General features: G+C 36.4%; 1 protein-coding gene across 4 annotated transcripts; it reads left to right on the forward strand.

Moving 5' to 3' along the window:
* Nucleotides 1–7,326: 7,326 nt before the first annotated feature.
* Nucleotides 7,327–23,087, forward strand: LOC136203128 (cinnamoyl-CoA reductase 1). Of its 4 annotated transcripts, none has more exons than XM_065994199.1 (5): nucleotides 7,327–7,947; nucleotides 10,596–10,945; nucleotides 11,923–13,508; nucleotides 13,777–13,901; nucleotides 22,730–23,087. In XM_065994199.1, the coding sequence occupies exons 1-3, from the start codon at nucleotides 7,471–7,473 to the stop codon at nucleotides 11,933–11,935; spliced, it is 840 nt and encodes a 279-aa protein (XP_065850271.1). In that variant the 5' UTR covers nucleotides 7,327–7,470; the 3' UTR covers nucleotides 11,936–13,508; nucleotides 13,777–13,901; nucleotides 22,730–23,087. The 4 variants fall into 4 exon arrangements, with proteins under 4 accessions (XP_065850271.1, XP_065850272.1, XP_065850273.1 ...); XM_065994200.1 differs by having other exon boundaries at nucleotides 13,812–13,901; XM_065994201.1 differs by having other exon boundaries at nucleotides 13,823–13,901.
* Nucleotides 23,088–23,740: the final 653 nt, after the last annotated feature.

Consider the following 23,740-nt stretch of genomic DNA (forward strand, 5'->3'; position numbering starts at 1 on the left):
ACTTCATTAGAGACCATATACTCAAAGGTGAGATCAAGCTGACCGTTGTCCCAATGGATGAGCAGCTTGCAGATATCTTCACAAAGCCACTGGCCCGTGAGCAGTTCAGCATACTGAGAGAAGCCATTGGTATGTTTAATCCTCTTCAGTAAATTCCAGCTCTTAACATATATCCATGCTGAGTGAATTACCATGCTTAAAGACTTATGCTATTACTTGCTGAGTGAATAGATGTATGCTGAGTGTTTTAAATGCAAAATGACAAAATATCACATACTGAGCAAATATGCGCACTGAGTGGTTATCTCAAGCTGAGCAACCAATCACTTAAACCATCCATTTATGTAAAGCTGACTAACTCGGAATTTAGAACGATTAGGATTCCAACGTCGAGTAAGAGACCCGTTGCACTTAATGCTAGAGCACGCGAATAGCCACTTAGGATGACGTATGCGCCGAATGTGTCATAAATGCCAGGATCCTTGTCGGTTGACAATCCCAAGGCAAAACTGACACATGGATTCGATAAGATCCACCTTTCACAGCTATAAATAATGGGCAAATCCCCATTTTTATTTCTTTACACTTACCGAATTCTCTAGCATAAGCATTTTCTCTCTAAGAACTCTCAAAACTTCCAAACCTCTCTCTGAAACTATGACTAAGGTTTCCTTGAACATTTCCGGTGCCGGTCACTCTAAGACCAGTTCCGATGAACCCTCTAGGCATTCTACTCCGCCTGAAATGACTAAGGCCACCACACCGAGCAAAGGCAAAGCTGGCCAAGCCACCTCCTCTAAAGGAAAGCCGACCAAAGTCAGAACCTACACTAAGGTCTACGAAAACGTAAGAGAGTGCAAGATAGACCACTCAAGATGGTTCTCTGAGGCCTTCGTAAAAACCGAGCAACCATTCTGTGAATGGATATCGAAGAATGGGTGGACCGAGCTGTTCTCAATCCGAGATCCAACTTACCCTGACCTAGTAAGGGAATTCTACCATAATCTGCGGGTTGCTGACGATAACCAGGACTATCTAGTAACCGTGGTAAAGGAGAAAACAATCTTTATCAACCCTACATACCTGCACCAACAATCATTCCTGCCGATAAATCACCTCTCTAAGAGAACCAAGTGCAGATTGAAAACCCCCTTCCAGTCACTGACCATGTCATCACTGCGACAAACTCGACTCCTCCATCAACTGGTCACACTGAGGAAACTAGGCAAACTGATGAAGGATCACTCAGCCATCTGCATGCCACTGAGTCTGGTAGACAACTCATCAACTCGGTGCAGTCATTAATCAAGGATCTTCATCACAATGCTGAACCTACTGCTGGGTCTACCCTCAATGAGCCAACTCAACTGTCCCAAGTCACCCATCTTCTAAATGAAGTTAAAGGACTGAAGGATTTGCTAAGTGATATGATCTCGATTCAATCACAACAGCCCAAGCAGGACTCAATAACGAAGCTGGCTGAGCTCCAACTGACAACGGTTCAACATCTCAACACTCTTCAAGGCCAATTCCAAACCTTGTCAGCTGCGAACACTCAATATGCCACTTCTGCTGAAGTTAAGATGCTTTTTGAACAGCTTCATACTGAGCAAACCAAGACCAACAATCAGCTTGCTTCCTACTCTCAATGCTCGGTGGAGCAAATTAACGAAGCCGTTCGTTTGCTGAACTTGAATAAGCAATAAATGGACACTGACCAAATGAAGCAAAATGAAATACTGGTCACTACTAAACAGACCTTCACCCATGTGCGTCACTCCAATATCCAACGTCAATATTATGACTCAGCCCTGCTTAAGACATTTCATCAAATTTTTGCTGTACTGTCAGATACAATTACTTGGGTGGGTAAGTCTCAAGCCTACATACTCAGTCTGCTCAGCGCAGCTGAACTCAGCATACCTAAGGATGTCTTGGATGAAGGCGTTATTGTCTTCGACGACATCAATGAAAGTGCCGACAAGCTTAAAGAGTTGTCCGCTGCACTGACCACCGCGGTCTTAACCGACTCCTTTAGAATTCCTCCTCCTCTCGATGCTGACAAAACGGGGGAGAAAGAACAAGCTAGAACTCAGCAGGAGGCTGTTAGAAGTAGTCAGCCTAAGCATAAGAAGAAGAAATAGAAATAGGCTAACTCAGTAGTCTTGTACTTTATTTTGTAGTTTCTATGTTTCTTATTGCTTATCTTTTTGCTGTATATGTTGACTGCTTTATTTCAATACAATACTTGCATCCTTTATCCAAACCTGAGTTATTTTATATGATGCTGAGTATTATGTTATTATGTATCTTCTAATACATCAACTGTGTTTACTGCTCAAAATACTTGTTGATTGTATGCTATGCCGATAAACTGTTTGACATTATCTTGGATATTTATTAAACACTGTCTTATAAGACCCATTGAACAATAAAATACTCAGCGCTCTCTAAATGTTAAATCTTCCGCTTCACACTGAGTAAAATAGAATATGTTCCATGAACTGACCTATATCTGAAAACTGACCTTAGACTCACCCGATTAAACCTTAAAAAGTTCAAGAGTAAAACTAAGTCAGTAGCTCAACCCTTACGGGGGAGTTTATTAAGTTATAAAAGGTCAACTATCATGAGGGAGCTCAACACTGAGTTCTTCGCTGAATAGTTTTGCTAACATCAAAATGGGGGAGTTTGTTGAAACATCTTTCCACATGATTTTGATTTGACAAAACTATTTAAGTAAATTTAAATATATTCTAAACACACTAAGTTTAAATGTTTTGATTTATTACACTAATGTGTTTGTTCAATGTTGAGTTAAATTGTTTATAAGACATAAAGACTAAAAGGCTTAAAGCCCAATACGGAAGTCAAAGCCCAAGTCAAACAGATCAAGATCACTTGGCCCGTGTGTGCAAAACGCTGCCGTTATGTACAAAACGCAGCTCAGCGAAAGAAGGATCGAGAAGACCTTTGTTGGACAACTTCGGAACGAAGCTGCTGAGTTGTATCGACAAAGTGTACAAGACAGCAGCTGAGCAAGAACAACTTCCAGACAAAGTATTTCTAGTTTGGGTAAAGTTCAGAAGACACAGAAAGCTGTCTAGTTGACCTTACCCTAAATGGAGAGACATTCTGTTGGACTGACTAAAAGCTGCTCAACACTGACCGAAGACAAAAGATACTTGAATCTGATTGGCCAAGAGCTCTGAGCAGGACTGAGTGACAACGACAGTAAGCCGTTTCCCTCCAACGGTTATTTCGAAATTCGAAATGACTGATGCCTCAGACGTCTCTATAAATAGGGCCCTTCAGTTGCTTCATTCTATGCAGATCTTCAACTAGCCATTACGCTGACCAAATTCACACTTGAAGTTCTGTGAGAAAGAGCAAAGCAAATACTTACACCAAATTCCATATCTTTCGTGTAAAAGTCTAGAGTGATTATTCAATCATCTAAGGTGTCTTAGCAATTGTTGTTTAGGACAAATCTTTATCATTTCTAGAGATTAGAAAGGAGAGGCTAAGTACTCGGTTATAGTACTAAGTGAGAGATTAGGAGTGAGTAGAGGTATAGAGGAAGGTACTCTTGTTATACTCAGCTTCTGAATTGTAAAAGGTTTGATGCTCTACCGTTAAAGAGCTCAGTAGAGAATTCAAAAGCTCGGAATGTGTTCCGGGGACAAGACGTAGGCTTGGAGGCCGAACCTGGATAAATCTGCTGGGTAACATCTTTCTAACCTTAAGCTCCTTAATATATATATTGCTTGCTTAAACAAAACTGACCAAGTAAAGAGGTCACGCTGAGTTGGGTGTATTGCGTATCTGAGTTCAGGAATAGACTCAAGTGCTATCTCCTGACTCAAAGAAAGAAGCTGACTTAGTCACCAGTTGACTAAGCTAGTGTCTTAATTTACTCAGCGCGCTGTGTAATCCTTTTTTCAAAGAAAAAGAAGTCAGCCTTAACGTACTAAAATTTTAAATAGTTCCCATCCCCCCCTTGGAACTAACTTGTTACGTTATAAGGGACCAACAGTTCGAGGTGAAGGGATCCATGATACAGATGATCCAGGCCTCAGTACAATTTAATGGGTTTCAATCTGAAGATCCAAATGGGCATATTCAAGAATTCATCACGTTGTGCAACACATTCAGATCAAACAGAGGCATTTCTGACGACGTAATCAGACTGAAGCTGTTTCCTTTTTCCCTAAGGGATAAAGCAAAGAACTGGCTAAGAAATTTACAGCCAGGGACAATCACAAGTTGGGAAGAAATGGCACGAGCTTTTCTGATGAAATATTTCCCACCTCGATAAGCCATAAAACTGAGAAATGAAGTGTCGCGGTTTGTACAAGAAGAGGATGAGTCGCTAGCAAAAGCTCGGGAAAGATACAAAGAGCTGTTGAGAAGGGTACCAAATCATGGTATCCATATGTGGATGCAAGTGCAGAATTTCTATAATGGTGTGACAAACATCTACAAAATCCAGATTGAATCCATTGCCAACGGTAACCCTGAAGATCTTGAGCCACAGGCTTTGTATGACCTTATTGAGAAGGTAGTAAGCACAAGGTACAACTGGCACTCCGCCAGAAGTGAAGGGAAGAAGATGGGAAATGAAGATGTTGTGTCAAAATTGACAAGTCAGGTAGAACAGCTTGCTAGACAGTTGGGTAAGATGAATGTGTCGTCAATTCACAACGAACCACCATTCAATGACATTTGTGATTTTTGTGGAGGTTTTCATTTCAGTATCAACTGTCCCGGAGTTAAGCAGGGAAAGGGCGCACAGGCAGAATGTGATTACGCAGGGTATAATCAGAGGAATCCACCTAACTCGTATTCCAACACGTATAATCCTGCCACTAGAAACCATCCGAACTTTGGATGGACAGGCCAGCCGAACCAGCAGGAACAACCAAGATATCAACAACAGCAAGGAGGACACTACCAAAGGCAACCTCAGCAGCATTACAAACAGCCTGTGCCACCAAAAGAAGATGTAGAGCCAGATATGAAAACAATGATGATGCAGTTCATGAAACAGACACAAGCATCAATAAAAAGTCTGGAAACGCAGGTTCACCAGTTAGCTGCATCTACATCAAAAGGAAAGGGAATAATGCCGAGCAACACAGAGCCAAATCCAAAGGGCGATGTCATGGCAATCACCCTGAGGTCAGGTAAGCAAACTCAACCCATTATTTCGACTGATGAAAATGCTGAATGCACAGGAATGTCCAAAGAAGCTGAAGAGGAGCAGGAACAGGCTGTTCCCAGTGAGTATGAAACCAGAAAGACAACCTGTACCAGTAAGTCGGATCAAGGGGAAAGTGAAAGAGTGTATAAGCCACCACAGCCGTATGTTCCACCTGTGCCATATCCAACGCGATTGATCAATAAAAAGCTGGAAGAACAGAATTCTAAAGTATTGGATACCTTAAGGAAGTTGCACATCAACATTCCTTTCGTAGAAGCGTTGGCACAGATGCCTACATACGCCAAATTCCTCAAAGACATCTTGTCTAACAAAAAGAAGCTGGAAAACATTTCCATGATCCAACTCAACAGAGATTGTTCGTCAATACTCCAAAACAAGCAGCAGCTACCCAAGAAACTAAAAGATCCAGGGAGTTTTTCTATTCCTTGCTCAATTGGAAAGCTAAATATTGAAAATGCACTATGTGACCTAGGAGCTAGCATAAACCTGATGCCTTATTATGTATATGCTAAACTTGAATTAGGAGAACCCCAACCTACTCGTATGTCCATTTAGTTGGCCGATCGTTCAGTATGTTATCTTAGGGGAGTAGTGGAAGACGTGCTAGTCAAAGTAGGAAAATTCATTTTGCCCGTTGATTTCATTATAATGGACATTGATGAAGACTTGCATGTTCCTATTATCCTAGGTAGACCATTTTTAGCCACGGGTAGAGCATTGATAAACGTAGGAGAGGGACAACTATTCTTGAGGATTAATGGGGAAGAAGTCATTTTCAAAATGAACGAGATAATGAGACGTGCAAACAATAATGATGACACATGCTGTTTCTTGGATGATTTTCAAAGTCTTTCTACTTTGCAGGAACAGGACACTCTGGAGACTTTATTGGGAGAAGAGGTGAACATATGTGAAGGAACAGGCTGTTCCATTGAATCCAACCTACCAACACCTCCTTTCGATCCAACTGTTCCTACTCATCAAGAACCACCGGAGATACCAACTATGCCGGTGTCTAAACCAGAATTGAAACCGTTGCCTGCACACCTCGAGTATGCTTTCCTTGAACCACCCAGCGGAAGTCCAGTCATCATATCCTCAAAGTTAACTCCGGATCAGAAGGCGCAACTCATGGCCGTTTTGCGAAGGAACAAGGATGCAATCGCATGGAAAATAGATGACATAAAAGGTATCAGTCCAACAGTATGCGTCCACCGAATCTTGATGGAAAAGGAGCACAAGCCATCTGTCCAGCCGCAACGCAGACTGAATCCCCACATGAAGGAGGTTGTGCGAAAAAAGGTGATCAAGCTTCTTGATGCCGGTATTATTTACCCGATCTCTGACAGTGTGTGGACTAGCCCTGTTCACGTTGTACCAAAGAAAGGAGGAACAACCGTAGTCCTCAACGAGAAAGACGAGTTGGTGCCTACAAGAACAATAACTGGATGGCGAGTTTGTGTTGATTACAAATAAAGTTGAAAAGTTGAAAAGAGAAAAAACGAATAAAAAATACAAATAACAATAACATTAATATAAACAAGTTAAATATAATATATGTAGGGATAATGTACCAAAATAGGCCTATAATTTTTGGGGAAGTATCAATTTAGGTTCCACTTACAAAATAACATAAATATATGTTTAACGTTTAAAAAAAGTTATCAATTTAGACTTCGATAACGAATTGTAAGGTGTGAAAAATACCACTATTATGGAGTTAATGGGGTAAATAGAACATTCTATGAGTTGGGGGATAAATGGACAAGTTAAGGGGGTGAGAAATACCACTTTTATAGAGTTAATGGGATAAATAGGACATTCGATGAGTTGAGAGAGTAAAATGATCAATTTGAACAAGTTAAAAGGACTGGGAAAGCATTAGACCTTTATTAAATTGACTAAACTTATTAATATTAGGATTAAATTTACTCTTTGATATACCAATGTTAAAAGGTAAAATTACACAATTTAAACGTTGAATAATAAAATTGTTTTTGGCTATCATATCTTAACCTTATCCTATTTATTTTTTATTTTACATTGCCGGTATAGTTTGCGCCTGCTACCAATAAATCATGTTTACGTACCTGCTGATAATCATGAAAAATATCAAACAAATCACACGTTTTAATGGATAAGTTTGAAATTATATAATTATATTTTTTCGAAACAATTGAAATTATATACTAGGAAGTGGATAAGTCAAAAAGAATTTCAAATAAGCACAGAAAAAAACGAAATCAATGTCAGACCAAAAGAAAGAATCAGTTTGTGTGACAGGAGCAAACGGATTCATCGGCTCATGGCTAGTTCGGACCCTACTAGATCATGGCTACACCACAATCCACGTGTCAATCTACCCAGGCACCGACGCTTCTCACCTCTTCCACCTCCTCCCTCCCTCCGGCGTTAACCTCCGAGTATTCGAAGCCGACTTATTGGATTACGACGCAATTTGCAGGGCCGTGGAAGGATGCCAGGGTTTGTTCCATGTGGCGTCTCCGTGTACATTAGAGGACCCTAAGGATCCGGAGAAGGAACTTCTATTGCCGGCGGTGCAGGGTACGGTGAATGTGCTGGAGGCTGCTCGGAAGTTTAAAGTGAGGCGCGTGGTGATTACGTCGTCTATTTCGGCTATGGTTCCTAACCCGAATTGGCCTGCTGGTAAGGTGTTTGATGAAATGTCGTGGACGGATTTGGATTACTGCAAGTCGAAACAGGTGTGTTATTTCTTTTAATTTGTGGATTAAAGTGAATTGATGATGATTCTTTTGAAGTTGGTAGATGTTCAGTTCTTTATGATTGATTGTTTGGTGTCAAAAAGTTGCTACTTTTAAGTTTATTTCAGTCAATTTTTTTAGTTCAAATTAATTTGGTTCATGGTCAATTTGATCTTTGAATGGTTAATTTTTTTTATAGGCCTAATACATCATCCGCTCCTTAAACTTATTGGCTCTCTGAACTTTACAATTGTTTCACCAGCTCACTAAACTTGCTTATTTCGTATCATCAGCTCTCTAATTTTATCCATAAAAGTAGATTAGCTCCTCAGCATTGCAATTGTCTCACCAGCTCCACAAACTTACTTATTTTGTAACAACTAAATACAAAAACCATAATACTAACTCTCGAAACCTACAACACTAACTCTCATAATAGGTTGTAAGGTAGGAGAAACGAAAAAATTACCTCGAATAGATGAAGACGTATTTTTAGAATTTAGGTTTAATAAGTTTTTGTATTTAATGCTTACAGAATAAGCAAGTTTAGGGAGTTGGTGAGACCGTTGCAAAGTTCAGAGAGCTAATATACTTTTATGTAGAAGTTTAGGGAGCTGATGATACAAAATAAGTAAGTTTAGGGAACTAGTGAGACACTTGGGAGCCAATCTACTATTTTGGACAACTTGAGGGAGCTGGTGATATATTAGACCTTTTCTATACTTGTGTTGAGTTTGCCTTTAAATTGCCTGGTGGGTCCAGTTTGCGGATAGAGTCCGAAGCTTTGGTTTACTCATACTCAGCTTGATAGAAAATTAACGAGCTCGATCAGAGTTTCAAGTTAAAAATCATGTTCGAGCTGGGTTCGAGTTAAAAATCCTATTCGAAATTGGCTCATTAAGGAAATTAACTTTTCGTGAGCACCTTGTTAATTTTGCTCACAAGCTTTGTTCAATAGTAAATCATAAATGTTTATGAACTTTGCTCGTTAATTCTGTTTATAAACTTTGCTCACGAATAAAGTATTAATTATATTCATAAACAAGCTGCTGAAAGCTACTTTTATAGTTTTACATTTTCCTGTTACAGAATAATTGAAATAATATTATTAAAAGCTTTCTCATGAATCTTTTCATGAACATTATAATGTAGTTTGTTTATGAGCTTTTTCACGAACTTATTATCGAGCCTACTCGCGAACTTTTCACCTGAATTTTGCCGTGTTCAAGCTCGGTTCATTTTTACGAATCAAGTCTCAAAATCGTGCTCAAGCTCGGTTTGTTTATAAATTGAATAGAACACGGTCAAGCTTTTATCGAACTGAACACCGAGCGGCTCATGAGCAGCTCATGTTTGAGTAAATTTTCAATAAAATCACTTATATCTTTTGTTAGAGAGAAGAATAAAACAATTTACATGACACATTGTTTTAAGTAAATTTACATAGCATTTATGGGGAAGGATGATTTGAGTAAGCGTTCACATCAACTATTATCCTTCTGATAATAGTGTGATCGAAAAACATTCGATGTGACTTCATCATAAATTGACAATTATAAAATCACGAATTATAAACAAATATATACCATTTTTAGATAAATTTACAAAAATTTCAACCAATCATGAACTTGAATGAGTTAACTTGAGGAGAAAATTTATGGGTAAATAAATACACTCATGACTCTTGAACTAAGCATTCATTTTTATTATGACTTCTGAACTTCAATTTTTTTTTTGGTAACATCACGAGATAAACCAAAACCAAAACAACAGCAAAAACACAGCACCAGGACCCAAAATTTGATATTATAACTCATGAACTTTGCATTTTACTAACTTGTTGACTAAGTCAAACGAACTGATGACAATCTCAAAAATGAAAAAGTCCAAGAATTAAAGCTGTTTAAAATCATATTTCCTATGAAACTATAATTTTTGATTTTCTAAATCACTAATTTGGAAGCTTTCTCACTCTAAATAACCACTTTCTCTCTCCGAACCTAACAATACCTAACTTACATCAATATCAAAAAGTTCAAGAACTAAAGTTGTTTAGAATATCATTTCCTTCAACTCTACAATGAAGTTGCTATTTGAGTTCAAGAGCCATAATGAAAGCACAGGGTAAGTTACACCCATGGCTACTGAACTTTACTCATTTTCTCGGTATGAGCACTAAACTTCAAAACGTAACATAAAAATCACTTAACTTTTCCCTTACTTCAAAATGGTCATAATGTTAGAAAGTGTAAAGTTTGGTGACTTTTATATTATGTTTTGAAGTTTAGTGGTCATACCATGAAAATTAGTAAAATTTCGTAGTCATACCGTGAAAATGAGTAAAGTTTAGTGGTCATGGGTGTAATTTTCCCCGGAAGTAAGGGAAAAGTTGAGGAGCTATATGAGTGTAATTTATCCGAATTTTTATTACGATCCCTGTTCAGGAACTTGAATAAAAATCCAACCAATCAGGAATTTAATAGAAATTCTATTATGATCTCGATTCATTGAATCTTACGCTTTTATGAGATAATTGTACAGTTTTCATAAAGTGGTATATTTTTCTTTTTCATTGTTCGGATCCATTACATCCGATTCATCGTAAAACTTGTCTAACTTAAATGTGTGTTTGTTGTCTGTTATGGCAGAAATGGTATCCAGTGTCAAAGACACTAGCAGAGAAAGCAGCATGGGAATATGCAGAGAAGCATGGAATAGATGTAGTAACAATCCATCCTGCAACATGTCTAGGCACATTATTGCAGCCTAGTTTGAATGCAAGTTGTGCTGTGTTACAGCAATTGTTGCTAGGATCAAAAGACACTCAAGAAAACTACTGGTTAGGTGCTGTTCATGTGAAAGATGTAGCAGAAGCTCAAGTTTTGATATTTGAAACTCCTACTGCTTCTGGTAGATATCTCTGCACTAATGGTATCTATCAGTTTGGTGATTTTGCTGACAAAGTTTCTAAGCTCTTCCCTCAGTTTCCTGTTCACAGGTTAGCTCGCTAACTACTCTTTTTACTATCGTTTCACGGTATGACAATTGAACTTTACTCATTTCACGGTATGATCACTGCACTTCAATGTAGCATAAAAGTCACTTCACTCCGATGTCTAAGTTAGGAGAGTATAGGATTAGAGGACTAAGCAATTGAGATTAAATTATTAGATGTATGTATGTACCTTGACTATGAAGTCGCATTCTATTTATAGGGAACCCAAGGGTAAAACCGTCAGTTGGTGGTTCGTACCTTACGCAATTTAGGTAGTTAGTAATACATCCAAATTGGGAGTTCTTAATCCTAAGCCCGATTGAAGGTTCGTGTTCCAAAGAGGATTCGGAGAGCAATCATTAGTTCATGTGTCTTGAAGGATGTTTATTGCTGTTTTGTTTGTTCCGTTTTCTTTGCTCTGGATGTCATGTGGATTTAGGGCGAGGGCACGTAGATTCTGATATTTTTAGGACGATATCACTTTTTACTAACATAAAAGTCTCTTATGAAAGTAAACAACCTCAAAAATTAAAGTTGTTAGAACTACACTTCACATGGAACCACATTTTCGTTTTTTCAAATTACTATTTTCGGAGATTCCTACCTCTAAACAACAACTTTGTCTCTCTTTAAATTTGGTAGGATCAAAAGACACTCTAGAAAATTACTGGTTAGGTGCTGTTCATGTGAAAGAAGAGTTTAAAAATTAGAGTCGCTTAGAGTATCATTTTCATCAGGAAACGTTGAAATGCTACTAAAAAAAGAGTTTCCGTGCAAACAAATTATAGCTAGGAAACGAAAATGTGAACATAACAGAAATGAAACGGACACGAAACGATGAACTCCTACTAAAAAAGAGTTTCCGTACAACATAGCTTACTGTTATGGGAGTGGTAAAAGGTGTAGTAACAATCCATCCCCCAACATGTCTAGGCACAATAGTGCAGCCTGGATTGAATGCTAGTTGTGCTGTGTTACAGCAATTGTTGCTAGGATCAAAAGACACTCAAGAAAACTACTGGTTAGGTGCTGTTCATGTGAAAGATGTAGCCGAAGCTCAAGTTTTGATTTTTGAAACTCGTAGTGCTTCTGGTAGATATCTCTGCACTAATGGTATCTATTAGTTTGGTGATTTTGCTGACAAAGTTGCTAAGCTCTTCCCTCAGTTTCCTGTTCACAGGTTAGCTCACTAACTACTCTTTGCACTATCATTTCATGGTATGATAATTGAACTTTACTCGTTTTCACGGTATGACCACTGTACTTCAAAAAGTATGATAAAAGTCACTTCATTCCGATGCCTAGGTTAGGAGAGTATAGGATTAGAGGACTAAGCAATTGAGATTAAATTATTAGATGTATGTCTCGACTGATGGCGAGCCTTGGCGTAATGGTAAACGTTGTTGTGTGTGACGAGAGGACGAGAGGTCACGGGTTCGAGTCTTAGGAGCGGTCTCTTGCCAAAAAATTGGTAGGGGAAGGCTTGCCCCCAATACACTCTTGTGGTGGGACCCCTCCCCGGACCCTCACTTAGCGGGGACGCGTAGTGCACCGGGCCGCCCTTTATGTATGTCTCGACTATGAAGTCGCATTCTATGTATAGGGAACTCAAGGGTAAAACCGTTAGTCGGTAGTTCGAAACTTACCTTAGATTCTCAGAGCACAGGTGTGAGCTGCCAACCGGTGGACTCGATTTAGGTAGTTAGTAATTCTTCTGAATGGGGAGTTCTTAATCCTAAACGTGATTGAAGGGTCCTGATCCAAAGAGGATTCAGAGAGCATCGCATTAGTTCAAGTCTCTTGAAGGATGTTCATTCCTGTTTTGTTTGTTCCGACGGTTTTCTTTGCTCCAGACGTCATGTGGATTTAGGATGAGGGCACGTGGATTCTGATATTTTTAGGACGATATCACTTTTTACTAACGTAAAAATCCCTTATGAAAGTAAACAACCTCAAAAATTAAAGTTGGTTAGAATTACACTTCACATGGAACCACATTTTCGTTTTTTAAAATTACCATTCGGAGATTCCTATCTCTAAACAACAACTTTGTCTTTCTTAACTAAATAACCTAAAAACCAAAAAGTTCAAAATTAGAGTAGCTTAGAGTATCATTTTCATCAGGAAACATTGAAATGCTACTAAAAACAGAGTTTCCCAGCAAAAAAATTATAGTTAGAAAACGAAAATGTGAACATAAAAGAAATGAAACAGACACGAAATGCTGAACCACTACTAAAAAGAGTTTCCGTGCAACATAGCTTACCGTTATGGGAATGGTAAAAGGTGTAGTAGCAATCCATCCTGCAACATGTCTAGGCGCATTATTGCAGCCTAGTTTGAATGCAAGCTGTGCTGTGGTACAGCAATTGTTGCTAGGATCAAAAGACACTGAAGAAAACTACTGGTTAGGTGCTGTTCATGTGAAAGATGTAGCAAAAGCCCAAGTTTTGATCTTTGAAACTCCTACTGCTTCTGGTAGATATCTCTGCACTAATGGTATCTATCAGTTTGGTGATTTTGCTGACAAAGTTTCTAAGCTCTTCCCTCAGTTTCCTGTTCACAGGTCAGCCCACTAACTACTCTTTGTACTATCATTTCACGTAAATTTTACTCATTCTCACGGTGTGGCTACTGGACTTCAAAACTCAACATAAAAGTCACTCAGTTTTGCACTTTCTAACATTAATTTATGACAGCTAAATTTCAATTAACGCTTCAAAATGACAGTTGACGAGCTCAAAGTAGGAAATTCAAAGAATTGATGATATTTTAAGCAACTTTAATTCTTCAACTTTTTCATTTTGAGGTCATTTAGGTGTTTTTTTTGTTAGGATCAAGAAAGTTTTGGTGTTGTTTGATCATTTAGGTGTCTATCAGTTTGGTGATTTTGCTGACAAAGTTTCTAAGCTCTTCCCTCAGTTTCCTATTCACATGTCAGCCCACTAATTACTTTAAGGTATGATAATTGAACTTTACTTATTTTTATGTCTATGGTATGATAATTTAACTTCAAAACGCTTAATATCTTTTTAGTCCTCTGTACTAGTTTAAAAAAGTCAAAGTCAACTGCTCCAGAACTTTGAAAAAGTTCTATTTACTCCCCGAATCTGCTTAAATTAACCAATTGACTCTCTATAAGGTATCTATTTGCCCATGAACTTTCTTAAAGCGATCTATTGCCTATTGAACTTGCTTAAATTGCAGCTTTTCCAAAATCTTTTCTTACCCCGCTACGTGAATTTTAGGGGGTCAATAGGTTGTTATTTTGAACAAGTTTAGGGGTAAATTGAACATTTTAAATGTCTAGGGGGCAGTTGACTTTTTAGGACAAGTACAGAGGACTGGGATGTATTAAGCCTAACATAAAGTCACTTAATTTTACTAAAATAACGACTCTTCTGAACAGTGATCAATATAATCACTCTAATAGCAACTCTCAATTATAGAACTGGTCGAAATATATGATATTGTGAGCAATTTTAATTCTTGATTTTTTTGTTGGTTTTAAGATCATTAGGTTTCGTTTGATTAAGAGAAAAAGTGGTTGTTTAGAGAGAGAAATATCCAAAAATTGTAGAAAAAAAAAGGGCGGCCCGGTCGCACTACGCGTCCCCGCTGAGCGAGGGTCCGGGGAGGGGTCCCACCACAAGGGTGTACTGGGGCAAGCCTTCCCTTGCCAATTTATTTGGCAAGAGGCCGCTCCTAAGACTCGAACTCGTGACCTCTTGTAATTTGGAAAATTAAAACGGTGGTTCTATGAGAAATATGGTTCTAAAACAACTTTAATTCTTGGATCCCTATCAGGGATTAACGGGGCAGGGATATCTTTCCCCATCCCATCCCCGCCCCATCCCATGGGGATTCATATCGGGATTCTCTGCTCCATTTACATCCTTATGGTCAACGTGGAAAAACCATTTATGTTAGTAATCTGTGAAGTTCAAGGGTCATATATTATAAGGGTCATAATGAAAGTAATTGCAAAGTTTAGGGACCATGGGTGTAGTTGCCCTTTCACATATCACTGCCTTGCTGTCTTGCAATAAATCAATTATCAGGTAAAATGCTCCCATGACCCATCATTTTGGGATAAATTACACTATGACCTCTCAACTTTTATCTTACTTTATTATGGTTATTAAACTTTAAAACTAGATATTATGACTTTTGAACTTTACACTTTACTAACATAATAATTTTTTACTAACATAATAATTTTTTTTTATCATTAATCAAGATGACCACTTTAGTAGAACAACCTTCCATTTTTGAGTTGATGGAAGTAATATTTTAAACAACTTAATCCTTAAAATTATTAGTTTTGAAATCATTTAGACATTGTTTGATTAGAAAAAGGAAAGTGGTCTTTTAGAGAGAGAAATCTTCGAAAATATAGTATTTGAAAAATCGAACACGGAGCTTCGATAGGAAATGTAGTTCTAAATAACTCTAATTCTTGGACCTTTCCATTTTGAAATCATCGTCGGTCCTTTTAACTTGATAAACGGTAAAATGGATTTTTACCAAAATGGATTTTTTGTTAGTAAAGTGTAAAATTTAAGAGTATGATTTTGGTTTTGAAGTTTAAAGGGTCATAATAAAAGCAAAAGCAAAGTTAAGAGGCTCTGGATGTAAATTATCCCTCACACGTACACACGAAAAAGTTTACTTAAAGGTACCATTCTTGTTTCAGTGGCTGAAAAAGTAAAGGGTTTGGTAACCTCCTGTAAGAAAGATTAACGTGGGCCCTGCACCATAGACTGAGTCAACATAGAGATAAGAATCATAACCTAGAACTGATTTGACAGTTTATTATAGGGTAAATTTCAAATAAAACCCTTGTGGTTTCATTAATTTTCAAATAAATGACTGTGGTTTACTTTTTGTCAAAACGAGTATTGAGGTTTCGCATTTGGATTAATGGTATTAAAACCATCTTTAATTACCTGAAAAGGAAAATTTTTAAGAATTAAAGTTGTTCAATGTCATATTTTTTATGGAACTACATTTTCGATTTTCGAAAATCATCTTTTTTGGAACTCTCTCTAAACATTAACACATTCCTTTCTCGCTCAGAACCATTAACTGATTCACGGGGGATTGGGAGGAGCTTGAGCACCACTCGCAAACGTTAAAAAACTCTATGGTAGTTGTATTATACAGAGGTTTAGCTTTTTCTACCAAAGCATTTAAAACATAGATATTAAGCATCTATAGATTGTCAGAGACCTCAAACGTCCGTTGTTCGTAAATCAGTGAATCACGGATCTGTCATGCTCAGAACTATCTAGAGCATGAGACAAATATACATGGATTATTCAACATTGAATATAAAACTCTGGTACCATATAAACCAAAACCTAACTTATCCAGAAAGATATCTAAAAATAAGAATAATTATATATAAAAACTAGGAAACACCGAAACTTCTAGGAGGTTAATGTACGAGTGTTGGATACACTAAACACTCTGACAATCCGGGGACATGCACCCGACACTTCAAAATAAGTGTTCCCTTTTTTTCTTTTCTTTTTTAATGGATACATTTGGGGGACACTTCTAAAAAATTTTGAGGGTGCGTGGGATATAGATTCGAGGTATCAAATGTATTTTTTTCTTTGATGAATTAGTGACTTATCATGGATGTTATTTATTGTTTATAATGACTAATGGATGTTATTTATTGTTTATAATGACTAATGAATGTTATGTACGGCGTATCTCTGCCATACCTGTCTCATATTTATAAAAAATACCGTTTATCGCACTCGAGCAACTGTAGGAGTATCCATATTGGTACTTTCTAGATGAAAAATCATATATTAGTTTTGATTTTAGTAGAAGAGTATGCAGTGGGAATGAAGTCTTAGGTTTGGTATATGATAGCGTAGATAAGATGAATCTAATGATCGTATTTCATGTGATGCATTGGTGGAAAATGGGGTTAGCTTTTTAGTTTTAAATCTGCAATGATCAAACCCATCAAAAGCACTATGTTGTCACGTTGGCTTGTCTTAATTGGGGTTAAATGTACTATTGCAATTTTATAATTTTCCCAAAATTTCCACTCAATTTTAATTTCTCTTAATAAAATCATTAAATTTAGGATTTTAATTTGTCTCAATACATCAGTAGTAGTCAACTCTCATCGATGACCGAAACCGCACGTGTCAACTAGGTGGCAACTATATGTCGTTTCGGTTAGCTATACGGCAACCACGTGTTGTACAAAGAGTAGTCAACTCTCATCAATGACCGAAACAACACGTGGTTGCCGTATAGCTGACCGAAACGACACATAGTTGCCACCTAGCTAACACGTGTGGTTTCGGTCATTGGTGAGAGTTGACTACTAATGATATATCAGTCACGTCACATTTTGGTATTTTTTTGCTTTTGAAGTGGTCAGAATGTCTTTAATTGAGATAAAAATTCAAAGTTAAATGATTTTATTGAAACAAATTGAAATTGAGTGACTATTTTAAAACAATTATGAAATTTTAGTGATTAACGATGCATTTCACCCTGATTATATAATTACTATACTTACTGGCTCAAATGTTAAAGCTTCCCCCTCCCATTCTGCAATTTCAGTGTATGCAAATGATGTGACCTTTTTTCCTCCACCCTTCTTAAAAAAAAGTTGTGCGCAATGCACTTATATTAAACAAAGGAAGATTACATTAAAGAGAAAAGAAAACCCTCAACCCACCCTAGTGATTCGAACCCATGACCTCTAAGGTCATAGGTAAACTCTCAACCAACAGGTTAAGAGCTTCACCATCCTTGTAGGGTCCAAATCTTCTTCTTTTTCTTCCCACATTTGGGGCTAAATTTATTATTATAGTTGTTTTAAAATAGACACTCAACTTTAATTTGTTCCAATATAAGTATTGAATTTTAAATTTTGTCTCAATAAAGTCACTCCGGCTACTTTATTGCGATGATAAACGTTTGTTGTAACTGGCGCAACGGTAAACGATGTGTGACTGAGAGGTCACAGATTTGAGTCTTAGGAGCAGCCTTTTGCCAAAAAAATTGGCAAGGGAAGGCTTGCCCCAATACATCCTAATAGTGGGACCTCTTCCCATACCCTCGCTTACCGTGTAGTGCACCGGCCCCCAAAGTCACTCCGGCCACTTCAAGAGCAAAAGAATACCAGAAATATGATCACATCAGTATTAGTCAACTTTCACTACTGACCGAAACGACACGTAGTTTCCACAACGTGTCGTTTTAGCTAGCTAGGTGACCATCATGTACCAGTTAGGTGGCAGCCATGTGTCGTTTTGGTTAGTGGTGAAAATTGACTACTCCTAGTGTGACAGCCACATCATTTTTTCGGTGTTTTTTTTTGTTTTTGAAGTCGTCGGAGTGAATATTTTGAGAAAATCATGAAAATTTGCATTTAACCCCTTAATTGGTGATTATCTACTTACGAGGTGTTTGTTAGAAGGAATATAGGAGGTGGGATAGAGATAAAAAAACACGAGATAAGTTATCCCGTGTTTATTTGGGAGATAGAAGAGTGAGACAGATGAGGGATAAGCCTCTTATCCCTCAAATCCTATACCCAAGAGGGGGGTGGTATAAGGAGGTGGGATAAATTCCTGCGATTTTAATAGGATGGAAAGATCCATCTTATCCCTCAAATTAACGTTATGTAGTTTAAATAAGGTTAAAATACTAAAATGTATTATTTTATCCCTATCTCTATCCCGCATACCAAACATTGAATAATAATTCTCGACTATCATATTTTTATCCTTATTCCAACCACTTATCCTTATCCCTATCTCAACTTTTATCTTTATCCGTATCCCAATAGAATACCATGAGGATGGGCAGTTTACTGGCTCATACTTTACTGGCTCAAATGTGAAAGCTTCTCCCACCCACTCTGCAATTTCAGTTACCTTTTTCCTCCAACTTTGTAGGGTCCAAATCTTCATCTTCTTCTTCCCTTAAATGTGTCCATTTTGAATGTGTCCATTTTGAAGTAGTGCAAATATGGTCCATTGAAGTTTGAAGCTCCACTAACTCCATTTCATGTTAATGTTAATGGAATAAAGAGTTCTGAATTCAACCACTGTGGCCCTGTACAGATAGATGCTTACTGAATGGTTCTGATTAAAGCTTTGCTTTAAGATTTATATTCTTCTTTTGAGCTCTTACCGAAGCTTCCTTTCTAGGATGAAAGATTTTTTACACTTTTTTCCAAATTATTTGCTGTTTTTCCCCGTTGATTCCGGTTAAAAGTTGAAATTTAGTTTTATTATTTAGCTGGTTAAATTACATTTATAGCCTCTGAACTTTGCTCTTACTTTTATTATGGTTCATGAACTTCAAAATTGAACATTATAACAACTCCTGAACTTTGCATTTTACTAACATAATGACTTTTGATGATTTCAAAATGAAAAAGTCAAAGAATTAAAGTTGTCATTTCCATCAGGTTTTTGTCGAGGGTTACCTACTATTATCTCGTTCAATGGTAAAAAATGATCATTATATTAATAAAATGTAAAGTTCAGGGTTATAATGTCTAGTTTTAAAGTTCAGGGTTATAATGAAAGTAAGAGTAAAGTTCAGAGTCCATGGATGTAATTTACCCCACATTTACTTCAATTTTAGCCTATTATTTAGGAAAAAAAAAAAAAACTTATATGGTTTCTTTTGTAGTATTTTTTTCTTTGATAACGTAGCATGTTTGATTTCGATTACATAACATATTTACATGTTGACTTTTGCTTGTGTAGCATAACGAAATGTTGATTGATGATTTGGAAAACGGTTTTAGTCAAATTTTTCTTACTAACTTTATAAATTACTGTATATGATCTTTTTTACCAAAAATAATATCACGTTTTTGTACTTGCAAATCATTATTTAAAACGTACATCTTCGGGGGTTAGGCTTTGCTTACTTTGTTTTTGACAAAGTAAGCATTACTTTGTTTTTACTACCATTGGATGAACTTACTTTGTTAAAGTCCATCATTATCCAATGGTGAAAAAAACAAAGTAAGCTTTACTTTGTTAAAAACAAAGTAACCATAGAAGACACCACATATTCGGTTCTTTGTCAGGGTTTTTTTAGCTGTTATTAATATAGTACATATTTTAAATGTATTGACTATTTTGTTATTTTAGTTGTTGAAATTTTGTCATGTTATTTGTAATTGTGTTAGTAATATATTAATGGGATAAGGTGTAAAAATACCCCTAACGTTTATAGCCAGAAGCAATTTTACACATAACGTCTAAAATGGTGCAATTTTTCCCCTAACGTTGGCAGGCAAGAACAATTTTATCTCTAACATTGTCAAGTTGGGTCAATTTGAAAAATAATTCATCAAACTGTCTTTTCGGTCATGAATCTTGTCATGTGTACTTCACATTTGAGTCATTTTTATCACTCATTAGTAACAAATCATAAACTTATGATTAGATATGAAAAAAATTTAAAAGAAAAATTAAAAAAATGCTGTCTATTGTACGAGTTGGACAAAAAAAATACGAAATATTTGTCGAATTTATAAATATTAATCTCCAATTCTATTATTAAATCACAGAAAATATGAAATCTTTCTTTTAAAACGAACTGATATGCAATTTGTGCAGAATAAGGAACAAAATATCTGTGTTTTATAATAATGTCTAAAATTGACTCAACTTGCCAACATTAGAGGTAAAATTGTTTTTGGCTGCCAACATTAGGGGTAAAATTGCTTCTGACGGTAAACGTTAGGGCTATTTTTGCACTTTATTCTTATATTAATTGATGTTTGAAAAGTCCGATGTTACGGTCAAGTAACAGTCAAACCAGTCTGTTAAAATCTTTTTAGATACTTAACGTTAGGGGTATTTTTGCACTTTATCTTTATATTAATTGATGTTTGAAAAGTCCGATGTTACGGTCAAGTAACAGTCAAACCAGTCTATTAAAATCTTTTCATTTGTTTGGAAACGTTAAGTACCTATTCGTACTTGAGAGATTTAGACCTTATCCCATCTATTTATGCCATAATAACCTATAATGATCTCCAATAATTATCTTTGTATAATTATTAATTACACATCTTATTCACAAATCCCTTTCTTTGAAGAGAAGCTATGATTGATTTGATTCCATAATTAGTTGTTTAATTAATGGTTAGCTTAGGATTAATTAGATTTTGTTGGAGTAATGATTATTTAGACAAGTAATTAAGATAATTTTTTAGTTAGTAATGCCTGCAAATAAGAAACAGGACAACCTGGCTAGAGTTCTTGTTTGAATCAACATAGGGTGGTCACTTGGGAAATTATTTTTAAGCCCTTGCATTTTACGTGTTTTTGCTATTGAGTCCTCAATTCCAATTTTATTATCGTAATTGATTTTATTGAGATCAATTTTTTTAGCATCCGCATATAAAATAATATAATTTTAAGGCTCACGTTTATGTTTAGGCCATTCAAGATGGTTGAAATTGTGCATTTTTTGTTAATAAAAAAAACTGAATTGTCTGACAATGTTAGGTTTAAGATTACACTATTTTGTACAAATTTACTTTTCCTCAATAACCATAGGACTAAATTTATATTTTACCTCTTCAAATAATTTAAGTATTTTAGCGATAGGTGATGGCGGATCCGAGAGGGCTAGGGAGGTTTAAGCACCTAATCGTCATTGGAAAACTCTAAAAAAATTGTGTATGAAGTTTTAATTTTTTCTTCAAAACACAAAAATCTCAGTTGAGCATAGTGTTCAAGAACAAGGCCGTTTATACTGCTTAGGCGCTCAAAATCGAGAATCTATTTCGATTTTCTCCGTATTGGCTCTTTGGGGTTTTTTGGTCCTCTGGTCATTTTTTTGGCCGCCTTGAGGCTGCCTGAGTGGCTATCAAAACATAAAGTTTTTTTCCCATTATTATTTTTATTTTGCTATTATAATTCACTTTTGAACATTGTTCCATAGGTTTGTCGACTTCTGTTAATTATTTTCAGATTTTTTTTGGTTAATTATGTTCTTTACTTATTTTCATGATATGGTTGAAATCTTTAAAAACACCGTTTTATAGTTTTCAGTTAATTATATTACTTATTAGCATTATTTTTTACTGTTGTTGAAATGTTTTTTTATACGTTTTTAAGGATATATATTACAAATATATATATTTTTCTATATTAAATTATTTTATATTTTTAACTAATATAATACATATTTTAATTGCATTTATATAAGAAAATACAAAAAATTTAAATCTCTGGTTAATCTTGATTAACTCCGAAGGCTTTGTTTGTTCGATTAGCTTTCAGTGTTTTTTACAATCTTGATTGAGCATCTATCGATCATCAAAAAATGCTTACAAACATTCCTATTAGTGATCCGTCACATCAATAAATCTTGTCATTCCATGGGCGTTTGGTTCACAAAGGGTAAGAAGGAATCAAGAAAGGGAAACTAAAGGAAAAGGAAGGAATAAGCATTAATTCCCCTATATGTTTGGATATGTTTAGGAAAGAGAATGAGGTAAAGGGAATCCAATTCTCTAGAGAGCATGGGGTAATGACTTAACCTAAAGTGGGGGTAATGGCTTAACCTAAAATGGGTAAAGGAAATGAGTTTTTTTTTTTTAAACAAACAAGAACAAAGGGAATGAAACCCACCCATTCCCATTCCTAAAGACCCCAAACCAAACGCCCCCTAAAAAGATAACATTTTATCTGTCTAATTAAGATTTTTGTTTGGTAATGTTAAAATACATGTTCTTGATCTTGACTGAGAATCATATATGTGCAGATTCAATGGAGAAACACAACCAGGATTAACAAGTTGCAAAGATGCAGCCAAAAGATTAATTGAACTTGGATTAGTTTTCACACCTGTTGAAGATGCTGTCAGAGAGACCTTCCAAAGCCTCAAAATTAAAGGTTTCCTCCATGACAAAACTTCTCAATCTTAGCCTCTTTGTTTTCTCAATAATTTATGTTTTATTTTAAAAAATAAAGTGGCTTTTACTCCTAATTCCAATAATAATTATTAGGTAAATTCAGGAACCTCTTTTTAGCAGTTAATTATGTATCTATCTGTCTCAACTTTCTTCATTCTATTGGACCAGTTCAAAAATAAATGGACTTTTGTGTCTTTTTGCTATGGATATATGGCGGGTTAATTGAACTCTATGAAGCACCGACTCGGGTGCGGACACGGGTACGGACACGGCAAACTGTATTTTTAGAAAATATGAGATAGGGGTGCGGCGGGACACGACAAATTCTATATAATTAATTCTATATATATATATTAGATATAAAATATATAAACAAAACTTGCTCAATCACAAAACAAATCGAAGAAGGAAGAGAAAGGAGCTCTAAGCGTTTATAATCGCGATATACAAGTGAGAATTAGATGTAGTTTAAGTTTTTTTTTTTGTCAAATTTTGTAATTGAACCATAGGTTTTAAAAGATTTAAAAAAACCCTTAACTTTTACATATTTTCACAATAAGCCATGTCCCCACCGTGTCCCCCCGAGTCCCCGCCGTGTCCCTATCGTGTCACTGCCGAGTACCATCCGTGTCCCATGTCCCCACCGAGTCCAGCCGTGTCCCGGCGAGTCCCCGGCAAGTCCGACACAGCCACGGTGACCCTGGGGAAGAGTCTGTGCTTTATAGATTGAACTTTATCTATTTTAACATTGTGATCACTGAACTTCAATTTTTAACGGTATAGCCACTGAACTGTAATTCTTAACAGTAAGGGCACTGAACTTCAATTATAACCATCGTTCTTAAACTTTGCATTCACTT

The sequence above is a fragment of the Euphorbia lathyris genome, chromosome 8 (genome assembly GCF_963576675.1).
Source record: "Euphorbia lathyris chromosome 8, ddEupLath1.1, whole genome shotgun sequence".
NCBI classification, from domain to species: domain Eukaryota; kingdom Viridiplantae; phylum Streptophyta; class Magnoliopsida; order Malpighiales; family Euphorbiaceae; genus Euphorbia; species Euphorbia lathyris.

Bases quoted from the DNA above. Each gene is read 5' to 3' on its own strand.
- LOC136203128 (XM_065994199.1), top strand. From the start codon at position 7,471: ATGTCAGACCAAAAGAAAGAATCAGTTTGTGTGACAGGAGCAAACGGA. The intron at 7,948-10,595 runs GTGTGTTATTTC...CTGTTATGGCAG, and splicing joins ATTACTGCAAGTCGAAACAG to AAATGGTATCCAGTGTCAAA.